At 40.1% G+C, this 23,189-nt stretch overlaps 1 protein-coding gene across 1 annotated transcript in view; it reads left to right on the top strand.

Annotated features, from left to right (window-relative positions):
• CCDC178 (coiled-coil domain containing 178) overlaps positions 1 to 23,189 on the top strand; it is a 302,851-nt gene that overhangs the window by 199,319 nt on the left and 80,343 nt on the right. The window contains exons 16-17 of the mRNA XM_026647335.2: positions 6,724 to 6,873; positions 9,685 to 9,716. Of these exons, the coding sequence (XP_026503120.1) occupies positions 6,724 to 6,873; positions 9,685 to 9,716 (182 nt within the window). The remainder of the gene's footprint in view (positions 1 to 6,723; positions 6,874 to 9,684; positions 9,717 to 23,189) is intronic.

Here is a 23,189-nt window from a genome sequence, read left to right as displayed (position 1 = left end):
CCAGCCAACTTGGGCTCTCAGGGCTTGGGCTGCGGGGCTGTTTCATTGCTCTGTAGACTTCCAGGCTTGGGCTGGAGCCCAAACTCTGGGACCTCCCACGCCACAGGGTACTAGAGCTTGGGCTTGAGCCTGAACCCAGATGTCTACACAGCAATGAAACAGCCCTGCAGCGCCATGGGCCCGAGTTGGCTAATATGGGCCAGCCATGGGTGTGTTGTTGCTGTGGAGACATACCCAAAGAGAGAGAGAGAAGAGTCTGAGAAATCCAGACCCCAAGCTCTTTCAGGGCTTTGTAGATAAGCACCAGAATGTTGAACTGGACTCTGATCTGGATGGATTCTGTGGGTGCACTTTAAAATTTTACTCTGATTTTAGAGGAATTACCAATTCCAGCATAATTCATACGCTTGAAATAGGGAACACTGCTCAAACTTGTAAACCTCTAAAACTAAAATAAACTTTGTTACACATTCTGTAACCACAGTCAGCCAGGAAATATCGGGGTGGTGTACCCTTGTCGACCTGCCCCGCTTAGAAGGTGAATTGCAACATATTGTAATAGCTGCAGATTCCAGTTATTCAAAGTGCTTTCCTCTGCTGACCAACGTCCTCTTCTGTTTTACCAGACTGAGCCTGTTGGCTTGAGCAGCTTTTAATTCAGGTCTGTACTTTACACAGACATTGGTATATTGGGAGACTCCACTATGTAGCACTTGTTATTATAGGAATGTATGGTGATAAAAAATGTTAATTGATTTGTCTGTTGAGGATTTAGCAATTACTATGTATCATCTGTAAAGATAGCATCCTGAATCTCCATGTGACATTTCCCTTAGAAAACCTTTATCACTATGGAAATTAAAATTAGAACAGAGTTGTTTGTTCTATATTTGAATAACATGAAACAAACTTATTTTGATAGTCATTGTTCATAATTTAATAAGGAAAATGAGCTCTTTCATTGTTCATCATTATATTCTATTTATGTAACATGATTGGTTAACATATTAGTACTTCACTGTATACAATTATAAATGTACAGGTTATATTTTTGTTACTTTGACATGAAAAATAAACTAGCTAGTAGGTTTCCCAAATTTCAGAACCCCATACTTTGGGTAAGTGCTTTAAAAATTGTAAACCAATAGTTGCACCCAGAATATACATTGGCAATATAAAATTATTCCTATTTTTGCGTAATTGTGTTTGATGTATTTTTAAGGTTATTTATATAACTTATGTAATTTTGTTTTTTTAGTGTTCATTGTTAATATTTGCTTTATCTATGTATTTCTGTTTACAAGGCAATTTTTCACTGTGATTGAACTGTATTGGATATGACACTTCCACATTCTTAGCTTCAGATCTCAGGAGTAAGAGAGGTTCAGATTCTGACTATGAAGCATAACAATTTAGAACCCTGGGGGAGCATCTCTAATCATGTGACCTGACAATTTAAATAGAATGTCATAGTCTCCAAGTTCCAGTTCCTTTACTCCTGTAACAATTAAGGGACCTTCACTATGCACGAGAGCTTTCTAATGGTTTTCCATTAGAAATAAACATATAAATACATTTCCTAACCTCTAAATTTAAGTCAATAATTTTTGTTGGTTTTCATAGGTCTATATCAGACAATTTTCCATGTGTTTTACTCTTTGAGAAAAGATCATTTAACAATTGTTAAAATTCTGTAGAAAGAATTGTACTTATCTTTTTGTAAAATATATATTCTTTTAATGTTCGGTGTTTATTCCCTTTGTGGGGCTTGAGTCACTCCCATTGGCATAAACATGGTAAAAATTGCACTTGGCTGCATGCCAGTGAGGTGGTAGAATTCTACCAGCAACACCTTTCATCAGGTAAGGACAGCTTTCCTTTCTGGTAGTAGCTACAGAAGGTATGTGTTGAATCAAGTGTATTCCCTGGACTCTGTGGGTGAACTACCCTGCACATGTCCATCTTTTCCATTCCCTTCGGAGAGAAGGATGTGGCCTCTTTCCATCACCATAACATACCCAGTGAGCTGCACCCTGGTTTGCAGTGGCAAAAATCAGCATGAGCAAGGAGATAATTTTTGCCATAATACATGTTTTGTTTTGTTTGCTTTTGTTTGGGTGTTTTTTTTCCTGGGATCAGGGAAGGCAAGGGGTGTTAAACATCCTTAAGTTTTGACATAACAAGCAGCGCAGAATGCTTGTTTGGTAACTAAGATTCCAAAAACTGTTTAATTTTTTCCTCCCAGTCAATGTAATAATACATTGTAGAATTTATATTTTCAAAATTTGCACAATTTCTGTACTTGCATACACTAGAATTTGAGTTGAGTACATTGTGAAATTTCAGCATACTCTAAATTTTGTTCTCAGCCAGTCTTCGTGAACTTACTAGTTTATTTATTTTTTGTGACTAACAAAACACAAAGCATTTGCTACTCAATTTTTAAAGATGAGAATGACCCGGTGTTTCCTCATACCATTTGACCAAGTATTTAGCCGGGCTGTGCTCTGGCTAAGGATGAAATTCAAGAACACGGAGACTTTTGACTGCTCAGACATTTGTGTACAGTAGTGGTGACCTAGTTTAGCTTCTGTTGTGAGATCGTGTTTAAGTTTGGTACATGCATTTCTTACAAATTTCTTAAGGAAAAATATAACATGACTTTGACTTTCATTGATTTATAAGGGAACAAAACATTTGAAAAACTAGAAGTTGCATTTCCCCTCATTTTATGGGTAAAGGATATTTTGAATGTCATTCAACTAAGGTAGTTGGTAGGATTTTGCACATTAATGTTAGAAATGTAAGTGTAAATAAGTAATTATGGAATATCAGACTTACAATTATAACTTTAAATTGTATTTCTAAAGAAAATATTATTTTGTGCATTTTACTATAAAAACATTCTGTCAGACATACCAACATTTTAAGCACTTTTCTTTTCCAAGATAAATAATATATCATTATATAATCTTAATATTCAAATTAGCAGAAATGGCTCAGAAAAGAGATGCATTCTGTTGAGAAACAGATAATTTGTCCTGTCCTGGTTCTCCGCCTATGTCTTTAATCTCTCCTTCAGTGTGTCCTTCAGAAGACTCGCCTCATCCCATATCCAACTTTTTGTAGGGTTCCACAAGGCTCTGGTGTTCTTAAGCCCCTTCTTTTCTCCCTCTACCCCTTATCTCTGGGCAGTATCTGTAAACACAAGTTCAACTACAATCTCTATGCTGACAACTCACAGATCTACCTCGCTGCCCAAGACCTGGCTGCTGTTCAAACTAAAATCTTAACCTGTCTCTTTGACACATCCTCATGAATGTCTAGCCATGAGCTCTACCTCAACATGGCTAAAACAGAATTCTTAATTCCCCCACCCCCGCAAAAAAACCCTCCTGGCCACCTCCTTGATCACTGTGGACAACACCACCATCCTTCCTATCACTCAGGCCTGTAACCTGTGTGTCATCTTTGACTTGAACTTTTCTCTAGGTCTTCACATCCAAGCTATGTTAAAATGTTGCCGATCCTTTCTACATAACATCTAAGATATGGCCTTTCCTATCCATCCACACAGCTAAAACTCCTATCCAGGCACTCCTCATCTTGTGTCTCAATTTCTGCAACCTCTGGTCTTGATAAATGCAATGCTTTACTCATATCCATTCAGAATACTATAGCAAAGATTATTTTCCTAGCCCATTACTATGCCACAGCTTCCCTTTCTCTGTCACATCAAACATTGGCTCTTTGTCTTCATTCTCCAGGCCCTTCATATCCTATGCCCCTTTACCTATCTCTCAATAGCTATCAAGCTGTTTACTCCTCCTTCTAATCAAACCACAATGCCAGTCTCCATTGTCCACTTGTTAGATTTTCACACAAGCATCTTTGTGTTTTCTCCCATGCTGCACCTCGTGCTTGGGAGGAGCTCCCCATAAACATCAGCAAAGCTATCTCATTATCTTCCTTCAAAATCCTCTTTAAAACTCTCCTTTTCTATGATGCCTACAAAAAAATCAACAACAGTTAGGGCACTGGTGTGCTGAGATCCCTTATTGTCATTACAACCAATATTGTATCTTAGTTTTCTTGTACTTATCTGTCTGCCTGTATTCATCTGTTGTCTCTTCTCTCATCCTTAGATGGTAGGCTCTTTGGGGCAGAGACAGTCTTCTTGTTCTGTGTTTGTACAGCACTTTGCACAATGGAGTTCTGGTTCATGACTAATGCTCCTGGGTTCTAAGCTAATACAAATAAAAAATAACAATAATTTGGAATATTCCATAATGACAGCAACTGCAAGGCTGGGAGGGATTTAATATAACCTTTCTTTGTTTATAAATATAAATGTACATTCCAATGTCATAATTTGTTTCAATTCTTAATATATTTGAAGTGTTTCATGACTACATCTTTCTGAAATTATATAGTGTTTTTGTGAGCTCGTTCAGTAATAACAAGTATTGCCAAACATGTTTTTGTCTTTTATTATGTCTCTAGTAAAGTTTCAATTTTACACTTAAACCAGAGATTTGGCCTCATTATTATGTGTGAAAAATAAAGCATAACCCCTGCAAAATTATAGCATTTATTCAGAATAAATTTTCTTAGAATTTCCAATGAAATCCATTGATTGAAATTAAATTAATTTAATATTGGGTCCTTTAAAATATTTAGTGTTATCAGACCTTTTTTGGTCCATAATGCTGTCAGTAACAACATTATATAGGCTCCTTGAACTTTCATAACTGAAAATGCCTTCTTAAATAGAGGCTGAAGAAAAATGTTCTACTTCAGAGAATACTATGAAGAACAGACCCTTTTAAAGATGGGGCTAGATCCTAGCTTTCTCTAGGTACTCAGCCACAAGCTGCCCTAGCGGTTTTTCTACTGTTCACTGCATAGAGGTCCACCATCCACCATCCCTAAGGGCAGCTAGGCTTCAGTATTTTGGGGAAACAATTGGAGGCAGCGGCCTTTTGAAAGAGGGCATTTTAACTGAGGGCAGCTTGTGGCCTCAGGGCAGGTCTACACTACCGCTTAAGTCCACCTAACTTATGTCACTCAGGGCTATGAAAAAGTCCCCCTCTCCGAGCGACATAATTTTGCACTGTCCATACCAGTGCTATGTCAGTGGGAGATTCTCTTCTGCCAACATAACTTCCGCTTCTCACTGAGGGGGAGAAATTATGCTGACGGGAGAGCACTCTCCTGTCAACATAGCACATCTGGTGAAGAAGAAGTGCAGCTGCGCTGATGGAGTGCTGTAGCATAGATTTGCCCTCATTCCAGTTACGAGCAATAGGAGATGGTAGCCACTTCAAAAGGTCAATTCTTCATGAAATTGCCTGTAATAGAACATTATTTGCTAGCATCTGCTGAAGAAAAAACTACCAGTTGTAAGGAATGGACAAGAAATTATCATTAATCCTATTTTTTTTAAATTCCCTGTTGCACCTGATCTGCCGAACAGGGAGTGCAGGAAAGAGGGGAAAACTAGTTGTGTATGCATGTGAAGGAGAGACCAAGAGAATGTGGGTGGCAGAAGGGAGAAACTGGGATGTGTGAGCATATTGGAACGTGGCTGATGTAGTAGGGGAGGGAGAATGTGGGGCATGATGGAGTGATGTGTGTATGCCAGGTTATGTAGGAGAAGTGCAGAAGGCAGAGGGAGTTTCATGGTGAACATGCATGCAGGCAAATGCACAGGGAAGGGAAGTTTAGTGTGTTTGTGCAAGGGAAGATGGAGGCTAAGAGGAGGCTGATGGTGTATACGCTGGTTGCTTTGCAAAGGAGCTTTAAACCCAGCTTAATTGCCCAGTATGTTCTGGCTACTTTGTGCTGCCCCAGAGTGGAGTAAAGTAGCCGGAGTATATTGATGAATCTGGCCACAGAACTTAAAATTTAAATAGTTACTTAAGAGTGGTACTTCACGTATTCAGAGCATTAGAAACATCACATGATAACATGGACTTTCTTGTTCAGGGTTTATTTGTTAAAATAACAAAAAAGAAATTCCCAGAGAAAAACTAAGTTTAAATGGAGTTACGGTTGAGGGTATATATCATTAGTTTAAGGTTAAATACACTAAACTACGATTATTGCATAATCAAGCATTATGAACCAAAGAAATCCAAAGTTAATGTTAAACTTAAAAGAAATCCAAACATGTTAAGTTATGGAACTGCATATTAGAGCACCCCAAAAGCCTGAACTCTGCCCTGGAGAGGGGAAAAAATCAGATGTGCCTTTAAAAATCAGTTCAATCTAATCTGGGACTAGAAATACTACAATACCTTAATCATAAATATATGGCTATTGCATAGTATCACTCAGCCTAGTGAGAACACTGAAAAGTAAAATCATTATAGGGAAGGGTTTATGACATTCTGTAGAAACTAAGGAAATTTACATTATTATTTTTTTGCAGAAAAAGTTTATGAAATAGCACAGAAATTCAGTAGTTCCTATTTTAGCTATTTTTAACATTGTTTTGTGTGCAGAACATTTATTAATAATTTGAACCTACGACATAAATGTACTGTGTGAAATCCTGACTCCATTAAATTCAATGAGAGTTTGCCATTAACTTCACTGGGATCAGGATTTCACCACTGTGTGTATATTGTACAAATGTGCATGACGGATAAAAGTTTAGAAAAATGTTGTTATTTAAGCAGATATCTTTCAATAATTGTAATCAGTAACCTTTCTCTTTAGATTACTCTGGAGCAGATGATAAAAGAAAATTTGTGGTTAGCACAAGAGTATCAGATCTTTCAGAAATATTGTTTAAATGATAAAGAAAACCTTATGGATCTCTATGATGATAGGGTCAAGGTGGAAGCTGCAGTTAGAGATCATCAGCAGGTACAGTACTAATATAATGCATTTGATTCCTTAACTAGTGATCTGTTTTCTAAAATTTATTTATTTATTATGGCTACTTAATGAAATTGGATAATCATGCAATCTATGGCCTGAATTCTTGTGATGTCTGGCTATTGTATGCTGTTTGTATTTTCCATTTGACTTGTATAGGACAGTTTTTGTAAGAAGATGCTATAAGGATATGTAGGGTCTCACTCTAAATCATCCATTTTTGGTACCTAAATTGTGTCTATACCTTAGTACCAGTAATTTCATGTAATTCAGTATTGCAAAGATCATCTTCATAGTACATCTTTTGTTAGCATGGTCTTTATATAGCATTGGGAGTTCACTGACATCAACAGCCAAACTAAGGCTCCAATTCAGGAAAACACACACAAGAATACTTCCATATTCAGGAAATCACTTAAATACAAGCTTAACTTCAAGCACGTGCATAAATTCCATTCTAGTCAGTTAGTAACTGCTTCAATAAATACCCATGATTATGGCATGATAGCAGTTGTTTCATAGTTTAAGGTTGCATTTGAGTTTTCATTATAAGTCTGATTTTTGCACCAACCACCACACTTTTTGAATACTGACAAAAAGTCATGTCTGCCTCAGAAGCACTAGGTTAAATCTGAGGCCAAGGAAGAATTTTTCTACAGCATACAAAAACACTTTGGTTTTTCTACAATGTGTTTAAAATAATCAAAAAAACAAGACAGAGGTAGAACCTAGTTTGCTGAACTTCCCTGACGAGATATAGTGCCCATGACTCAATGTTAATCAACTAAAGTCTCATTTCAGAAGTTCTTAACTTTTGATCTGTAACATGCTATGGAACATCAGGTCAATGATATGTACCACATCCAAGAACGGTTGGAAACCTATGTTTTCATTTTCTAAGAAAATAGTGTTACTACAATTTTTTTTCTAGAGATAGACTTCAAAATGTAAACCAATCCCTGGGATGTCTGTTCAGTGGGAAAAAAAGATAAATTTTCTAATATTCTAGTTGGATTTTAGTTGGGTTTTTGTTTGTTTTTCTTTTTTTTATCTCTTGCATTTTTGAGAGTTTATATGCATTTAAATCACTGTTATATTGCCACAACCTTAACTTTCCTAACAATTTTTGGTGGGAAGTCTCATAAACTCAATTCATTTGTGCAAGAATCTAGTCCCACTATAGTAACCATATTAAAAAGCAGGTGAGATTAGGCCACTTCCTCAAAGCAGTCTTCTTTACAGGATACTCTAAAAGAATCCAAATTACCTGCTAGACTTCAGTATCTAAAATTTGTTTACAAGAGCCTACATTTTCATCATACAAATACATCAGCTGTGCATTTATTCATCAACTATACGCATTCTGTCAGCCATTCATCGCTCATGTTGAAATTGAATGTGTTCCACTTGTTACTGACAATTGTCAATAGGCGAGTAACAGTGTATTCTTGTTGATCTCACAGCCTTCCATTTTTCAATCAGTAAACAGTTTTAAGAGTCAAAATCTAGGGCTAATCATGTTTGAAAGAAGGAGCTAGAGATTTATGATTTATGAAAATGATTAGCAATGAAGCACATATATCCAGATTGGTCCTGCTTTGAGCAGAGGGTTGGACTAGATGACCTCCTGAGGTCCTTCCAACCCTGATATTCTATGATTCTATGATTCCAGTGTGTGGCTTACAACTGCTACCTCAACTAGGAATTTTAGGGAAGTCTAGAATTTGACAGTATGCCAGTGCCATTTAACAGAGGCACATAAACCAAGAGTTGGAGTTCTATGTAGGATATTAACTTCAGAGAATTATAGGAACTGCTAACTAACTTTCCTTTTTGATACCTTTAACTTTCTAAAATGAATAACCTGTCTAGCTATAAAGACAAAATAATCACATCAGCACCAGAGGGAGAGTTTTTTTCAAAAATGATGACAAATGAAGTAAAGATGTTGGTTACATATGGGTCCTATAAAAAGGAGGCATATTTTCCTCAGTTTTTTACTAATAAATGACTCACAACTGCAACAGAAAATCATTTCTGTAGGAGTGCCAGTGTAATGATTTTTTTTAGCTGCTGTACTATGCATATAGATCACAGTGACATGAACATTTGAGAAGAAAAGAATATATTCATTTCCCTAAATCTACAGAGCTCTCTTTTCCTTCTATAGCTTAGATATATGTGACAATCAAAATTAGCAGTCATTTTTTTAAGAAAGGTTGATTTAAAAGGTAAAGTAGCCATGTTTGCCTTGTTCTGATTAATTTAAACTGGATATGGCATTCACTTACTGCCTTAAACTGTTGAGAAATTGCTGTGTGCTTGTCAAATAGTTGCTTCATTCAACCCCAAAAGTGTCTCAATTTCAGTGATGAAGTATTTCCTTTATACCATGTAGATCTATATTATGGCTTTGCAAACCTCTGGACTACAGGTTGGAGAAACATCTGTAGTGCTCCAGAATTGGTGAATAGAGGGGATATGCCTGTAAAAATATACCTCCATGGGCATTGAGGAAGCCAGGGGTCACGCTTTGGGGAGGCAGTAGGTGGCACAATCTCCACACTACTGCTCACAGCCTTCCTAGATGGCTGGGTGTGGCTTAGCAGGAAGGCGAGAATCCTTGCTTTTATGAGTTGCTACCACTAGTGGAAGCATCTGCTGCATACACTGTATAGTTGCTTTTTAGTACTTTGCCTCTTGCTGTCTCCTTCCTCCCAACTCTACCTCATTACTGTTGTGTTGCCAATTCTCACAATTTTATTGCAAGTTTTGCAATATTTAATGTTCTTCTTTAAGTCCCAGCTCCTGGGATCAAGTGCTGTAATTAGGTAAGAATCTCTGCTTCTATTTTTAAAAAAAGTTTCTAATCCTCATGGTTGTATAGAAAAGCTTGAAAATGTAACTCAAGAGAAATCTACATGGTTAAAAACCAGAGGACAAATGTAAAGAACACAACATTTATTATTTTTTAAATTTCCTAATCTTTAAATCAATCTTATGATTTTGGGAGCCTGACTCTTGATTTTCAAATGCTTGATGTTGGCAGTACTTCTGCTGCAAAGTAGTAATAGGAGGAATCTTACCAAAATATCTGCCTCACAGCTTTTGACCCCCTGCATAATCTTCTAGTGAGTAAGTGAAGGACAGGAAAAGATCTTAGAAAGAGTGAGTATAGGAGCAAGAGCCATTGTTGTAGTGGGTGAAAGACTTGAGGGTCTGAGGAAGGAAGAGCATTCTGGAGCCAAGAGCTATGAATGAAACCCCTGGAGAGGTAGAGAGATGAGACCCAGGCAAAGGGAAAGGTATGGAGGAGCAGTGGAAGGTGAGAGACCGCAGGGTACAGGGATGGCTCTGGAGAAGAAGTTGTTCAAGAACAACTGGGGAAGGGATAAATCAACAGGTTAAGGGTGAGGGAGCACAATGTGACAGGAGAGGGGAAGAGAGGGAGAAATGCCAAAGGGGAAGAGAGAAAGAAAGACGTGGAAGATAGGGATAGGAAAGGCTCCAGATGGAAGATGAGAGAGGGGTTTGTAGATCGTGAGGAAGAAATGCCAAGGGATTTTCTCAAAAGGGCAAAGGAGGACGCAAGCAGAGTCTGAAAGAGAAGAGAGTGATCTCAGAAATGAAGAGAAAGATGTAGATGGCTGGCAAGGAAGGGGAGGGGAGAGGCTACAGGTGTTGGATGAGATGTCATAGGGAAGACTCTTTTGATGGGGGAGAAAGACACCAACTGGAAGGAAAAAAACCTGAATGAATAATTGATTTTTCAGTTTGGTGGCTGAACCACAAAATAAAACTAAAAAAGTGTTTAAGTTTTTCACCAAAATGGAATTTTTTCGGTTTTTCTCACCCAAATGAAAAAGTTCATTCAGGTCAAGTGCTGATTTGAAATGAAATGTCAAAACTGTTTGTTTCAAAAATGGTGAAACAAAACATTTGGACTTTTCCAAAAAAATTTTGTTTTGTTTTTTTTCTCCTCCCTCCCCCACCGCACCCCCCCAAAAAAACCTATTCACTGCATTCAACCCAAATTTGCAAATAGTTTCAGTATCCCAAAAAATACATTTTCCAGCCAATTTACTCTAGAGGAGGCGCATGGGGGGAAAGACATCCCCATGAGAAAGAAGGGGATGGGAGAGGGAGCAAGAAGGGTTTCAGAAAAGCAGAGATGAAGAATGGAAGGAGAGGGAAAAGAAAAAGGGTGTCTCTATGGACAGATTTAGATGAAGGGTGGGCAAAAATAAATAGTAGATTAAATTTAAATATAGTGAGACAGGCAGAGAAGGAAAAAGAAAATTGTTGATCAAATAAATAAAATAAAAACAAGTGAGAGACTGTAATGTTATTTATTTTTATTATGTGAATTTCATAGAAAGCTTGGTGCCAAAATGTAATCTAAAGTACACTATTGGTGTGTGTGTGTGTGTGTGTGTATATATATATGTGTGTGTATATATATATATATATATATATCAATCAGGGGAACTTAGTTCCTTAGGATTAGAAGGGTTTGTGAGACCCACTGTAATGCTGGATGGAGGGCCATCTTCTTCTGTATGCTGGAAGGCAATAATTTGTTTTGGTTTCATGTGTGTATACAGTGTTGATGCTGGACTTGTGTGTGCGAGTGCGTGTGTGTGCGTGTGCATGAACTCATGTGAGAAGAAAATGCAAGCATGTTTGAAACCCTATGATCTTGGTGCACATTATTACAAAAATTTGCAAATCATTCTCAAAGGGGGTAATTAATTCTAGGGCTTTATGCAACACTGAAGCACTGTGTTAAGGATTTAGCCCAGGATTTTCAAAAATAGGGACTTATAAATAAGATCTTGAATACATATATTTCAAAAGTGCTGGCCAACCAGCACCTCCCATTGACCCTGATTTAAAAATAAATCCTAAGTACTATTTGAAAGTTTTTGAAGTATATCCTCAGTTCAGTGACAGAGGCATTAAAGAGTCTCTTAATGTTCAACAGTAATCCTATCTCTCTGTGTTGTTGACATGTAATGTCAATATGACTTAGATTAACTAGATTCGGTCTAAATTTAAGCTTTCTTTGACATAATTCATTTATCTAACCAGTTCTCTACTGTTGTAAAGACAGTATTGCCTTAGGTCTGGAGAGGGAGGTTGTTGGACAGCTGCTTTTCAGAGTTAAAAGTCATAATATTTAGTTTCATTTACAAAAGTAAAATGTATTTTTATTAATAAAGGTGCTTTGGTGCACATATAATCACCAGTGAAAAGCAGTTACATTTATCCTGATATCTGAATTCTTCGGACATCATCAAAAATCGCTTAGCACATGAACGATGTATAACTTAAGCCCCCAGTACTAAGACTAAGTATTATTCAATGGATGGATTCGTTCAGTTGGCCCCTTTTACGTGTTCGTCAGCTGCCCAGTACCACTTCCACTATATCATATGCTCTGGCTTTATTATTAACACATGTCCCACTATTTCTTTCTTCTCTTCTGGATAATTTAGGAGATAAGCAGTTGAACTCTCTGACAAAACTCAGCATTTGTTATAAATTCATTCCATTTAATACTCACTATTTTCCTGTGGCATTTGCTTTCAAAGGCATTTAGGCAACTGTCAGTACCTTTGGTGGATTTCCAGCTTTCATATCCATATGTTCTTCTTCAAGGAATGTCCCTGTGGGTGCTTCATTTTAGGTGTCTTGGCGCCCTGTGCTTGTAATCGGAGATTTGTGGTAGCAGTGCCTGGTTGGGCCGCACATGCACCGTAGCCATCTTGCGCCGCTCTGAGCGGTTACATAGTGGTGCGCAGCCAACCATCCTCCAGTTCCTTCTCTACCAACTTTGGCTTGAGTTGAAGTGATCAGCAGCACCCTTTCTTACATCAGATAATATTTATAGTAGTTAGTTCATAGTGATAGTGTTAGCTTAGTTGTAGTTAGTTTTCCCTATCTATTTCCTTACTTTAATTTCTTAAAATTTCTTAAATTAAAAAAAAAAAGTTTTTTCCTTTGCCATTTCTATCTACCCCTGCCTCTCTGGCAAGCATACAACCTTTGCCTCAGCAGGGTTTACCCCTTACTTTTTTCTAAGAGACCGGCTCTCTCAGGCTTGCCTGGTTTACCTGGCTTTAAACGCTGCCTGACTTGCAGACTATCCATACCTGTCTCTGACAGCCATGCTCAGTGTGTCCGCTGCCTTGGCGAGACACACGTTACTCAAAAGTGCCCACACTACAGAAAACTGACAGCTAGGACATTAAAAGCCAGGGATCTTCAACTGAAGCGCATCATGATGGAGAAATCACTCAGACCAGCCTCTGACCCCGAGTCCAGGTCACCCCCTGGCCAAAGGTCGCCAACGGCAGCCTCTGACAGGGGCTCCACTTCAACATCAGCTGCCAAGGAGCCTACTTCTAGAAAGGCTACAAAAAAGCAGGCACAGACATCCCAGCACCAATAATAGCCTAAACGAAAGTGATCTCCGATAGAAAAATCTGTCCCGGTACTGACGGCACTGAGAGCGTCGGACCACAAGGCACTGGGAATGTCTGGCACCGAGAGTTCCTGACGAGTTAAAGACTCTGTGTGGGCAGGCTCTAATGAAGGTTCACATAGCAAAGTGAAACCTTCCAGCTCAGCGCCCATGGAGCCGAAGAAGATCTCGGCACCTAACGGTACAATGGCACCACCTGCTGTACCAATGCCACACAGCTCTAAATCCTCAGCACCAGCAGCTTCAACTCAGGCTCCCCGGCTGTCCTCCATGCTGTCCCCAGCACCGAGCCTCATGGTACCGCAGCAGCTCTTGAGATACGCGGACCTGGTAATGGCTTTAACACCTGCATCTCCTCTACGTGGCACTGAGAGTACCCCATCCAGATCAGTACATAGCCAGCTGATTGCTCCCTGCAGTTCAGCTCCCCCACCCCATCTCCAGTGATGAGGAAGAAAAGGATGATGCAGTGATACTCCTTGTCATTCCTCATCAAAGCCAGGACCATTTCATCACCAACCACCTGCAGATATTTGAGGATGGTATGATCACCCATGGGCAGCACCCTCCATACCATTTCCATTAACTGGTCATTCTGGGATCCATGGGCAATGTATAGGGTGCAAAACCACAGGCCACCTAGGTCCAGAACAGCCCCGTCCCCTTCACCTACTGCTCTGGCACCCTCTGACACACAAGAGGAAGACACTGAGGAACTTGAGGACACAGCTGAATATGACACTTTGCCGCCTACTCACTTCCCATCTTTGTTGTCAGATGAAACCATAATTCCACCAGCCCCTACTACGGGGGATGATTTCAAATCCTTTGAGGACCTCTTCAAAGGGGTTACTGAATCCATAGACATTTTGTTGGCAAAGCCACCAGAAGCCCAACGTAAGCTCGTGGACATACTCCAGGCATCCACATCAGCAAAGATAGCCTTGCTGATAAATGATGCTATTATGGAGCCTGCGAAAATCATCTGGCAGACTCCAGCTACTGCACCACCCTCGTGTAAGAGGTCTGACAAAAAATATTATATGCCAGCAAAGGGGGTTGAATTTTTATTCACACACCCTGCACCAAACTCCTTAGTGGTGGAGGCAGTCAATCAAAGGGGGAAACAACACCAGTCCCGAACGACCCCATATGGTAAGGATTGGAAAAGGCTAGACCTTTGGGGGCAGAAAGCCTATTCCTCAGCTACGCTTCAGTTCCTCATAGCTAACTATTCAGCCCTGCTGGCTAAATATACACACAATCTGATCTCCAAAATGTCAGCCTTTATTGAAAATTTGCCAGAAGACAAAAAAGAAGAGTACAAAGCAAACATTTCTGAAGGGCCTCTCATCGTCAAGACGGCCCTCCAGGCTTCCCTTGACTCTGCAGATACGGCAGTACGACCCATTGCTACATCCGTTGTCATGCGCCGTGCATCCTTGCTCCATCTCTCCAGATTCCCAAGGGAGGTCCAGGCAACAGTTGAAGACTTACCCTTTGAAGGACAAAAATTATTTGCAGACAAAACCGATGTCTCACTACACACCCTAAAGGACTCAAGGGTGACCTTGAAAACCCTTGGCATTTACATACCTGCAAACAAAAAGAAACAGAGCAGGTTTTACAATCAGAGATTCCAGTCTACGCCATACTCCCAGCCACAAAGACAATGCGACCAATGGCGTAAACAAAAACAGAACAGACGTCGGCAGAACCAAGATCAACCTTCGACGTCTCAACCATCCACCTCCAGACAGTCATTTTGAAGGTGTGGTTGAGGGCATGAGACCTTCACACTCTCTGATTCCGGAACCAGAAATTGTCCCCCGCCCGTTCGGAGACCATCTGTCACCATATTACCCAGCCCGGAACACCATCATGACAGACAAATGGGTTTTAGAGATTATCCAGAAGGGATACTCCATCCTCTTTATCTCTATCCCACCTATTCACCCCCTTCCCCGTCCCTCTTCAGGGACCCCTCTTACGAGCACCTGTTACAACAGGAAATAAACCACCTCATACAGTTAGGTGCCATGGAACCCATACCATCACAACACAGGGGGAGAGGTTTCAACACAGAAAAAGACTGGCGGGTGGAGACACATCCTGGATTTACGAAAACTCAACAAATCTGTAGGAACACAACGTTTCAAAATGGTGACTAACCACAATAATTCCGGCATTAGAGAAAGGAGATTGGCTCTCGGCCCTCGACCTCCAGGACACTTATTATCATATTACCATTCACCCGTCACATAGAAGATTCCTGAGATTCACCCGAGGGAAACAGCATTTCCAATACAGAGTACTACCCTTCGGCCTTTCCACTGCCACAAGAGTTTTTTCCAAGGTTCTCGTTGTCATTGCAGCTCACCTCCACAGACAAGGAGTGATGATATTTCCATTCTTAGACAACTGCCTGATAAGAGCACCAATGCATCAAGAAGCATTAAATGCCACGCAGAGCATGATAACCCTGTTCACAGACATAGGGTTGCAAATAAATGTACAGAAGTCCACACTGGTTCCTGTCCAAAAGTTGGAATTCATGGGAGCCTACCTCGATTGTCTCACAGCAACTGCAATGTTACCCCAACAATGCTTCCTCACTCTAGTCAACCTAATTTCAATGGTGATGGACAGCCCACAAACATCCGCCAGAACATGCTTACAACTCTTGGGGCATATGTTGGCAACAACGTTTGTTGTAAAACATGCCAGACTCCACCTGAGATGCTTGCAGGCCTGGCTTTGAACAGTGTATATACCACACAGACACTCTCTCAACAGATGCCTCACAATGCCACACAGAGTAAAAGACTCGCTAACATTGTGGACACAATCACATAATGTCTTCTCAGGAGTCCCTTTCCAACAAAAAGCTCCAACCATGACAATCACATCAGACGCTTCCTTAGTAGGCTAGGGGGCACATCTACTCAACAAAACGATCCAAGGCCACTGGTCCCCAGCAGAGTCCAACCTGCACATAAACTTGTTGGAGCTAAGGACAGTCCAAAATGCATGCGAGTACTTTCTCCATTTAATCAAGAACAATGCCATCAAGATCCTCACGGACAATATAGCATGCATGTTTTCTATAAACCGCCAAGAGGGAGCACGATCATACTCCCTATGTACAGAGGCAATACACCTTTGGAATTGGTGCATGACCAACAACATAGAGATATTAGCATCCTATCTGCCGGGATGTCAGAATACAATAGCGGATCTACTAAGCAGGGATTTGGGAGATGGATCCTGGAATTCTCAAATCCATATTCAAACTATGGGGGTTCCCCATCATAGATCTATTTGCAACAGTTCAGAACGCCAAGTGCCCACAATATTGCTCCCAGGCTGGATTGGGACACCATTCCCTAGGTGATGCTCTCCTCATAATATGGGAGGTGCCACTGATGTATGTATTTCCCCCGACACCACTCCTAAGCCAGGTCATTCACAAGATCAGGCAGGACAAATCGAGGGTCATTCTCATTGCACCCACATGGCCCAGACAAACGTGGTTCTCATACCTGTGCCAAATGGCAGTGAAACTACCTCGAACCCTTCCCTTAATGCCTCACCTTCTGTCACAAGATGCGGGACGCATCCGTCACCCCCACCTCTCAGTACTCCACCTCAAGGCCTGGTTACTCCATGGCTGACGGGGGGTCAAAAAGGACTGTTCTGAGGAAGTGAAAGATTCCTATTACTACTACTGAACAGTCAGAGACGAAGCACGAGAAAGACATATATCCATAAGTGGAAACGATTCTGCACCTGGTGCAAGGACAAACAGATTTTTCCACAGTTGGACCCCCTACTGAGAATCCTCGACTGTATACTGTGACTTAAAAGATAAGGGCTATTCCCAAGCTCCATCAGAGTACACTTGGCTGCCATTACTTTCTTCCACAACAGGGTGGATGGAGTCACTATATTTGCTCACCCAACGATTAAATGCTTCCTTAAAGGCATAGAAAACACTTATCCCACACTAAGAAACCCTACACCCAAGGCTTATATAGCATTCTTTAAGGATAAAGTAATCCTGCGACCTGCGACCGCATCCTAAATTCATACCCAAGGTTGCCTCCACTTTTCATTTAAATCAACCCATCTACTTAGGTGTATTTTTCCCGAAGCCACATGCTGACGGGAGGGAGGCCTCACTCAACACACTAGAGCATAAGCTTTCTACATAGCTAATGTTCGCAGAGCATTAGCTTTCTACATAGAAAGAACAAAAACATTCAGAAATTCACTTAGACTATTAGTTTCCATGACAGAATGCTTGAGGGGCCAAACCATCTCAAAACAGAGACTATCCAAATCGATATCTGGATGTATCCATTTGTGCTACCAAAACAACAATCTGCAACCTCCAACAGAGTTCGCACACGCTCCACCAGAGCATTAGCAACATCTGTGGCCTATCACTGACATTTGCAGAGCAGGTACCTGGGCATCAGCCCATACTTTCACTAAGCACTATGCTTTAGAACAACAATCAGCATCAGATGCTCACTTTGGACTTGCGGTGTTATTCACCATCAATAGACCAACTCCAAAGCCCCTCCCCTCCACTGAGGGGCACTGCTGAACAGTCACCTAAAGTGGAGCACCCACAGGGACACTCCTTGAAGAAGATGAGATGGTTACTCACCTGTGCAGTAACTGAGGTTCTTCTAGATGAGTGTCCCTGTGCATGCTCCACTACCCTCCCTCCTCTCCTCTACAGAGTTTCACACTGATTCTCTGAGGTAGAGAAGGAACTGGGGGATGGTTGGCTGCGCACCGCTATGTAACTGCTCAAAGCAGCGTGAGATGGCTACGGCGCGTGCGTGGCCCAGCCGGGCACTGTTACCACAAATCTCCGATTACAAGCACAGGGCACCAAGACACCTAAAGTGGAGCACCCACAGGGACAACCATCTCGAAGAACCTCAGTTACTGCACAAGATGAGTAACCTTCTCTTAAGGTGGAAATAATATTTGAGTTGAAGATTCATAGTTTGATCTTTAAACTGTCGATTTTCAATGACTAAATCTTGTGTAAGCTGATGACTGCAGCTGCTGCCTTGCTGCCTTTGTGACATTATTTCCTTCTGGATATCCCCACTGGTTTGCACATTACTGCCAAGGTTTGTGAATTGACTCATCCCTTGCATTTCTTTGCCTTCTAATGTAATGCTTAAGTTGGGAGTTTCTGGGGTCTCATTAATAACAGGAGAGGTGAGAGAATGCCATCTTGTTTAACACCAGTGTCTATGTGAAACCATTTGCTTAAGTCTGCATTTATTTTATCTGTGCAAGCTGCACCTTGATATAAAGCTTTGACAATGTAAATTATTTTCATCAGCATAATAGCCTTTATTTAAAGATATGGATCTTTAAAGATATTGTTATAATTGTGTTACAATTCAGTCACAGTATTCATCCTCTTATTAACGTTTTGATATCATAGTGCAGACATTTAGTAGGAATTTTAGGAGGGTGTTTTGTTGCTTTCTGTTTCCTCTTCAGCTTTTTGAGTTACTGACATATTATTGCAGTAAAACATATGTAGGGTCAATTCATGCTGAATAGTTATTAGAAACCATGATAACAGAAGTCATTACATTGCAGTTCAGTTTTGACAGTAAAATTTCTGCAACATTATCACAAATCCTCACGCATTAGTGCAATGATCCTTACTATAGTTTCATATTAGAAACAAAAGACTGCTGTAGCATGCTTGATACAAAAAGTCATACAAGTCAAGAGAACTTCTTTTGTGCTTTTACAGATAACATTTTTTCTCTCACACGTTCGTACCTCACTCAGAGCTCTTTGATTCCTTTGCCTCTAATACTTCGCTCATCTGTAATATAAAAAACAGTTTTCTTTAAATAACATCTGTCTTGATTTGAAAGACCAAAAGAACAATGTGGTAAATCTGATAAGTCTGCCTGAATTGTGTCTAATTTCTGCAGTTAATCTGTTCTAATTTTACTGACATTTCACTCATTGCCCTACTGCTAATTTATCTACTTTCAGTTGTAGAACACTAAGAATGGAATTAGAATGCCACCTCAGTGATCGCTTTTGCAGGAATGTTTGAAACTAGGAAAAAAATAAAATGATTTACCATAGTAGGTATAGTTTTCTAAGATTTTTACCCATATAAATCTACACTCATGAGATTAATGCACCCCTGAGATGCAAGCTTGATTATCCTAGAAAGCAGTGCCCATTGGAGCCACCCTCACCACAGTTCCCTAAATCTCTTTCCTCATGCAGGGTTCCAAAAACTAAAAAAGGAAGTAGTCCCAAGTTCCCAACTAGCACTGGTTGAAAATATTTTAACAAAACATTTTTTCATTGTAATTTGCCTACTTGTCAAAATTGAAAAACTTTGTGGAAACAAATTTCACAACCTCCCTGGTTCCTTGCCAGCTCACCCACCTGGCTCCTTGTCAGCCCACCTGGCAGGCTTCTGAGGACCCCAGGGCTCCCAGGTTCATGGATCCTGGAACAGCCCACCATGTGGACATCCCCAAAAGCCGGGGTTCTAGGGCTTCAAGGGACTGCAGCTCTGGAGCACAGTCCTGCCATGCAGACTGCCTCAGGTCAGAGTCAAAGACCCCAGAACTTCCAGACTGCCAAAGCAGCTGGCTTCACATACTGTCTGACTGCTGTGAGTCGGGCAAAATGGGAAGCGAGGTGGACTGGGATTTGGGCAGCTGTGTCAGCCGCAACTCCCAGGCACCTCAGCAACTTGCCATGTGGATGAAGGGAAGCTGGGAGTCTTGGAGCTTGGGAGCCAGTATTTCCTGGTTCCCTCTCGGCCCTCCAGGTTGAGTGAAGGAGAGTCAGGAGTATATCAATATATCAAAGGGATAAATACCAGGGAGGGAGAGGAATTATTTCAGCTCAGTGCTAATGTGGACACGAGATCGAATGGATATAAACTGGCCGTGGGGAAATTTAGGCTTGAAATTAGACGAAGGTTTATAACTGTCAGAGGGGTGAAATTTTGGAACAGCCTTCCGAGGGAAACGGTGGGGGCGAAAGACCTCTCTGGCTTCAAGATTAGGCTAGATAAGTTTATGGAGGGAATGGTTTGATGGGATTATGTGATTCTAATCAATTAGGCAATAACAGCCATCGCTGGTAAAATGAGGGTCTGGCTAGAGAATCTTGCCTGTATGCTCGGGGTTCTGCTGATCGCCATATTTGGGGTCGGGAAGGAATTTTCCTCCAGGGTAGATTGGCAGTGGCCCTGGAGGTTTTTCGCCTTCCTCCGCAGCATAGGGCAGGGGTCGCAAGCTGGAAGATTCTCTGCGACTTGAAGTCTTTAGATCACAATCTGGAGACTTCAACAGCAGAGTTAAGGGAAAGTGGGGGGGGGTCAGCTTTTGTGGCCTGCATCATGCGGGGGGTCAGACTAGATGACCATATTGGTCCCTTCTGACCTTAAAGTCTATGAGTCTATGAGGAGTCTTAGAACTTGGAAGCCAGCACTTCCAGGGCTTTCCATCATCCTGTCAGGTGGAGTACCAAGGACTCAGGACTTCCTGGCTCCCCCTCATCTCACCAGATGAGCTGCCATGAAGACAGGGATCCTGGAAGCTCTGTCAGTGAAACTGATATGAATCATGTCAGTTTCAGTCAGCAGCTGCCAGGAATCCCAGGGAGCACACTTTGTTTTGGAAACACCACATTTTGATGTTTCTGAAACAAAGTATTATGACATTTCAGTTCTGCAAACATTTTCACGTTTTTGGCTTTTTGTCCCAATTCAGGATGAAAATTTTTCTGAAAATTCAAAAATTTTCACTGAACTGAAATTCAGTTTCCTAGTTAGCTGCAGTCCCAACCACTCTTCTGTAGACAAGTCTACTGTGACTGCACACAATTTTTAATATTGTGTTATCACTAAATCTAGCCACTCTTGACACTGATGTCAATGCAATTTGTTAAATAAGTTAAGGAAAGTGATACTTATTGACTCTTGATTGTATTCACATTTTCCACTCTGAAGTATTACCTTTCATTGATGAGGTAGCTATTTAATAAAATCAAGGAAGAATTCCATATAATAGATTGTGATATTTTTGTCCATGAATTCAGGACTAAAAATTAGATTCTGAATGTATGTGAGATATTTTGAAAATTTTGTTAGAAAAAATTTAACCAAGAAAATTAGTCAGCTATTTGGACAGCAATTAGCACAGTGAATTTGAAATTATTAGACATAATTTAACCTGCACAGGCTATTTTTAAGTAATGGATTTGCACAGGAGTCATTAAGGGCCTTCAGAACCTTCATCACTCATTCTGAGGGGTGAAATGGAAAGAACCCAGCTTGATTCTCAGAATTCCAACTGTGTTTAGTTAGCAAAAACATGTTCATCTTTTTACCTGTAAATTCAGTACATTTGATACCAAAATAACTAAATGATGATAGATGTGGAATTATCATGCCATTTTACAGGAAAATACTGCTTTCAGCATCAGTCAAGGAGTGTGCATTTGTAGGGTGAGTCAGACTGCAGTTCTGTAAGCTGAAGGAAGCCTCACTCACCATGAAGTTTTAAAAATACAGTTTAAAAATCTCTGGAAAAAAAATCATTTGGTATACTGGTTCACATGCAGATGTTCAGAAGATCCATTTCTTTGTCACCATACCATATAGTCTAAAGTTAAATTTCTAATATTTTCTCCCTAAACAAATTCTTATGTATAGTTTGCATGTGAGTCTGTCTTTCTGGAAACAGAAATATGTATGTAAAGTATCTACTAAATAATAGGCTTTTAGCAATTACATTCATTTTAGACATTGAATTCAAACTAAGCAAAATGTCCAACTTTGTTTACTAATTTCATACTTATCTTTTCTTTCAATATCCTGTCTTGGTTCCCTAGTTACAACATAGATGCACCTAAAGTTTGCTAGAAACATTTGCCATTAGCATCTTCTAAAAAAAATTAAATTTGAGGATAATCCTACCTCCAGAGCTTATTCTGTTCCTGGCCATTGACTGTGACAGTGAAAGGCTCATCTGAAAGCACTGGAGCGTCCCATCTAAAAGCATAAAACATATTACATTTCATGAAAAAGCTAATTCAGATTGTTTAATTCTGGTAATATTGCCTCTGTCACCTTCAAAATCAAAATGTTCTTTCCTGTTATTATAAAGAAAACAACCAAATTGCTTAAAAACCTATTTGAATACACAGCTGCCTTATGTTGCATACTAATTTGATTAAAAATGCTTGTGCCTCACCAGCATTTTTACATAAAACACACTGGTGAATTTAATAAAGAAATATAAAAATATTTTAGTAATTTCTGATGATAGAGTACACTATAATGTCCACAGTGCCCCTGGACTGAGCAAAAATCTTGTTGCAGTGTTAGAAGGCACTAAACTAGATGTCTTGCTGTATTTGTTTGCTCAGTGCTTTGGGCACTGTTCCAACCTCATTGCAAATAACTGCATTAGTCAAGTGTATCCAAATTATTACAACACAGCGTCCATCCCAGTTATTGCTGTTTAAGCACTTTCTCAATCTCCACATCACTAGAAAACATTTATTTGAAGGGTGAGCTTTGCATAAATTCAGGTCCACTTTAATTTTCCATAGTTCTGAAACTCGGACCTCTTTTACAAATTGCTTTGTATACTTAGGCTTTCCTAGAAAGAATCATAGCTAATTGAAGGAGTATTTGTAGTATTGGTTTGTTTGTTTGTTGGTTTGCTATGAACACCTGTTGTATTAATTTAGATGGAATATATGGGCTAATGGCCAATCACTGTCC

This window comes from Terrapene carolina, unplaced genomic scaffold (assembly GCF_002925995.2).
Source record: "Terrapene carolina triunguis isolate 2854851 unplaced genomic scaffold, T_m_triunguis-2.0 Scaffold58, whole genome shotgun sequence".
Classification (NCBI taxonomy): Eukaryota; Metazoa; Chordata; order Testudines; family Emydidae; genus Terrapene; species Terrapene triunguis.
The sequence above is the reverse complement of the archived record's forward strand: the minus strand, read 5'-3'. Positions and strand labels throughout refer to the sequence as shown.